Source organism: Sinocyclocheilus anshuiensis, unplaced genomic scaffold, assembly GCF_001515605.1.
Source record: "Sinocyclocheilus anshuiensis isolate Anshui unplaced genomic scaffold, SAMN03320099.WGS_v1.1 scaffold2209, whole genome shotgun sequence".
In the NCBI taxonomy this organism is placed as follows: domain Eukaryota; kingdom Metazoa; phylum Chordata; class Actinopteri; order Cypriniformes; family Cyprinidae; genus Sinocyclocheilus; species Sinocyclocheilus anshuiensis.
In genome coordinates, this window is record NW_015552728.1 from 271,450 (window position 1) to 275,399 (window position 3,950).

The 3,950-nt window shown below is 36.9% G+C and overlaps 1 protein-coding gene across 1 annotated transcript in view; it reads right to left on the reverse strand.

Moving 5' to 3' along the window:
• LOC107667821 (anosmin-1-like) overlaps positions 1-1,620 on the reverse strand; it is a 43,380-nt gene extending 41,760 nt beyond the window's left edge. The window contains exons 1-2 of the mRNA XM_016459535.1: positions 1,353-1,620; positions 396-580 (exon numbers count right to left, since the gene is read on the reverse strand). Of these exons, the coding sequence (XP_016315021.1) occupies positions 396-580; positions 1,353-1,620 (453 nt within the window). The remainder of the gene's footprint in view (positions 1-395; positions 581-1,352) is intronic.
• Positions 1,621-3,950: the final 2,330 nt, after the last annotated feature.

Consider the following 3,950-nt stretch of genomic DNA (forward strand, 5'->3'; position numbering starts at 1 on the left):
TTATATAAGAACTGCAGGAAAAGATGCAACGTTGCTCTGTGATTTTGCTTTGGAACCTTCAGAAAGCTTTAACTCGATTTTTCTCAAAATTGACTTTGCTGACTCGATTCCAACAAATGATATATCATTCTGAAGGTATTTTAATGGAGAATATATGTTACATATAAATAACTCATTTTTGAAAATGTGCTTATTGTGACTCATTTTGCCAGCACAGGTCACATATTATACAGTTCTACTTAAGTATGCACAGATCACGTTATGATGTTCTTCACTTTTTACACATCTGTTAAACCTAACAGAATGGAGGATAGACATCACGAGGAGGTTTGAAGAAACGCTGAATAAACTAGACTCTTAATCTTCATCAGAGCTCTGTATCGGTGAGCACTTACCATGAGAATGGTCTGCCAGGCCAACGCTTCGTCCTCGCTGGGGTGAATCCCATGATTCCACCTCCTCTGAAGAACATACAGAACCGGCTCAACGGAGACGTTAAACTTGGACATCCACCTCACCTTCAGATGACCATGCTGGTCCTCGGAAAAGGAAATGTCTCTCCGTGGCTTCAAAGGCACTCCTGAGCAAAAACAGAGACTTTGAGGTAAAAAAAGTAAATGTACAATGAATCAAGTGAAGTCTGTTTGGCCTATGAGGGTGACAATAACTCAGCTATCAGCTCAAAACTACAACAGTATATAAAAGCCTCACTGAGTATTTAATTCCTGCCTTTTACAAACAACAGCAGACGCAGCTGTCAAATGGACGTCTGAGATGAAGGAAATCTTTTAAAAATCAAGTTTAATGAATTTGCCAGGTTCCTAGTAGTCGTTTTTATTGTATTCAAGTTAATTTCATACGTTTTAAATGGTATTGAAATATTTAAAAAATGCTTTACTACATATTTAAAAAGATCGTTATTATAATAAATTACATTTATATTAATTTTAACCTTTTTAATGGATAGTCCATCAAAAAAAAAAATCCTCATCCTGATTGTTGTTCCAAACCTGTTTGAATTACTTTCTTCTGAGGAACATAGAAGAAGACATTCCGAAGAATGTTGGTAACCAGACAGTTTCAGTTCAGACTTCCATTGTATTTTTGTCCAAACAATGGAAGTCAATGGGAACCACAACTGTTTGGTTACTAACATTCTTCAGAATGTCTTCACATGCAAACTTACTTTTTAAAGACCTTTTAAAGAAACGTTTAATCAACTGTTCCATTTAAAAATAAAATGCATTTTTTCTGACTTTTATTTCAGGTTTTACTTCAGGTTATTTAAATGCATCGACCATTCGCCCCATAAGCTGAGGTGTATTCCCATCCCAGCCTGCAGTGTGTTGTACCTCTGTAAAGGTTGGCCGGGGACTGGCAGGTGTGTCCACAGCTGTTTGAGCAGCACTTCTTGAAGCCGGAGCACTCGCGGTCGACCGCACAGCCCTCCACACAGGCAGCAGCGAAACCAGACGCCCGCTGGGCTGGAGGACAGTCACCCTGCTTCTGTGACCGCAGCGAGCGCAGGAACTCAGCACTGGTCACACACTCGTGATGCTTCTTACCGAAGACACAGACACAGAGATAAAACGCTAGATTTGAGGAGGCTCTGTGACCCATCCGAAGGTAGCTGCCAGCGCAATGCTGAATGGCTGCTAAACTGTTCTGAGTGGTTTTTAGGGCATTGCCTGGTTGCTGTGGTGTTTTAGGTGTTTGCTTTGGTGTTGAGTGGTTGTTAGTGCTGGTGTACAGTATAGTAGGGGTTTTAACAGTGAGTGTGAAAACAGAAACGTACACACATCTCCTCAGCAATCTGCACATCATTAATGTCAGTAGCAAAAACAGTTCAGAACAGGTAATGTGTTAAAGTTTAATACTTTACTATAGGCAGCCCACCAGCATTTTGTGGGACTTTTTTTTCTCAGCCTAAAATGACTGAATTTGTGGCTTCGCTCAAAAATTATGGTGATATTTGCAGGATTTTTTTCTGTTGTTTTGCAGTGAAAATCCACCAATATTTAAGACGGACTTATAAGTGTTAGTGACAGTAAGAGTAAAATTATCTGTAAATATTTTTATTCATTTTAAATATATGTAAATTTTATATATTTTAAGTTTAAAATTATTATTTTGGTAACATTTTAAAGACCAATTCTCACTATTAACCAGCCGCTTATTATGCATATTACTAGCATATTGGCTGTTTTTTTGGTACTTATAAAGCACATATTAATGCCTTATTCTGTATGACCATATTTTAGATCCTTTATTAATAAGCAGCAAATTAGGAGTTTATTGAGGCAAAAGTCATAGTTAATAGTGAATATGCAACCCTCTACGGACACCTTGGCAATATAATCGCCATTGGCTAGTACATTTTTTTGTTTACTCGCCAGACTGAAATACTATACATAAGGTGAATAGGCCACTGGTTCTCAACTCCAGTCCTGGAGAGCTGGTGTAGGCCTATAGCAGACTTTAATTTCAACACTAATTAAACACACCTGTCTCTTATTCACAAATAATTTTGAACACTGTGATTAGCTTGTTTGGTGTGTTTGGTTAGAGATAGAACTAAACTCAACAATAGCCTACATTTAGGACTGTTGAAGAGTTAATGAGTCAGTTGAAAAGCCCTGGAATATACAAATCAAATTAAACCCAGAGTGCCATCAGCAATGGTCTGCAAAGCACATGCTTATCTCCATATAGTTATTTCAAAATCTATACAAATGGTTCAAAATATCCAGAAAATGGTCACTGTGCAATATGAAGAACGGGTTACAGAAAGCCAATTATCTATCAAAATAATTGGATTATAGTGGCTTTGAGATGGGTAGAAGAGCTCAAACCCCTAGCAACAGCTGCCTGATTTCACAGAAGTACTCCAGAGTTGAATGGTCAGTTGGTTAGTAACAGATAATGAAATAGTCCAAGTAAAGAAAGATAGAATTGAAATTCATGTTTCTGATGGAAAAATCCAGAAATCATGTTTGCAGCAAAAGAAAACTGAACACAAAACACAATATGCTAACTGAATGGAACTTTATTCTGAACATCTGTGTCATATGCTGCAAACATGATTTCTGGATTTTTCCATCAGAAACATGAATTTCAATTCTATCTTTCTTCACTTGGGCTATTTCATTATCTGTTACTAACCAACTGACCATCAAACTATGTTGAATCAATGTCATGTCATTAACAAGAAATATCTGTCTTTTGAATTATTATGATCATTAATATTTTATTTATCAGCATTTTTTGATATTTTGATCAAAACACCTCTTCAAAAATCCAAATGTATATGTACAAATATAATTATTGTCATTAGTAACAATAATTATAATGGATGCAGTTTTAATCTCAAAAGAGCAGTGAGATTTTGTGTGGATTTACAATTTTGTGTAGGTGCCTACAGTTTGCAATTCATTATTACATTTTTATTCATACACTGAACTAAACAAATAATACAGCCTAAAAAATACACACGTTTCTTTAAAAAAAAAAACTCTTTACTTTCGTTACCACTCTGAAACAATTGCAATTGGTTGTTTCACCTGGTTGCTTTCATCATGATTGGCTAATCTGACTGTCATCCACGAAACTGGCCAATGACAAAAGTGCGCGCCTTCTTACTAGTAATGTTTGAAAATATACGTCAGTTTGGTGATGTGTTTGCTACTGATCCGCGAGATAACTCGGTCACTCAGTTCCTGATTATGTGCCTGTTAAATTCTTATTTTAAACTAATATGAGCTGTGACATGTCAACGGAGAACAGAAGCTGGAGTGTGAACACAGAGGAAGGGGCAGACTGCATGTGTGAGGACCTGCAAACTTACATCGTTGCGATCCTTGCGTCAGCCCGAACAAAAAATGTCCTTGCATCTAAATTTTCTCTATGACGCACGGTTTGTCCAGAAAATTGAGTTATGTCCGAAACCTACT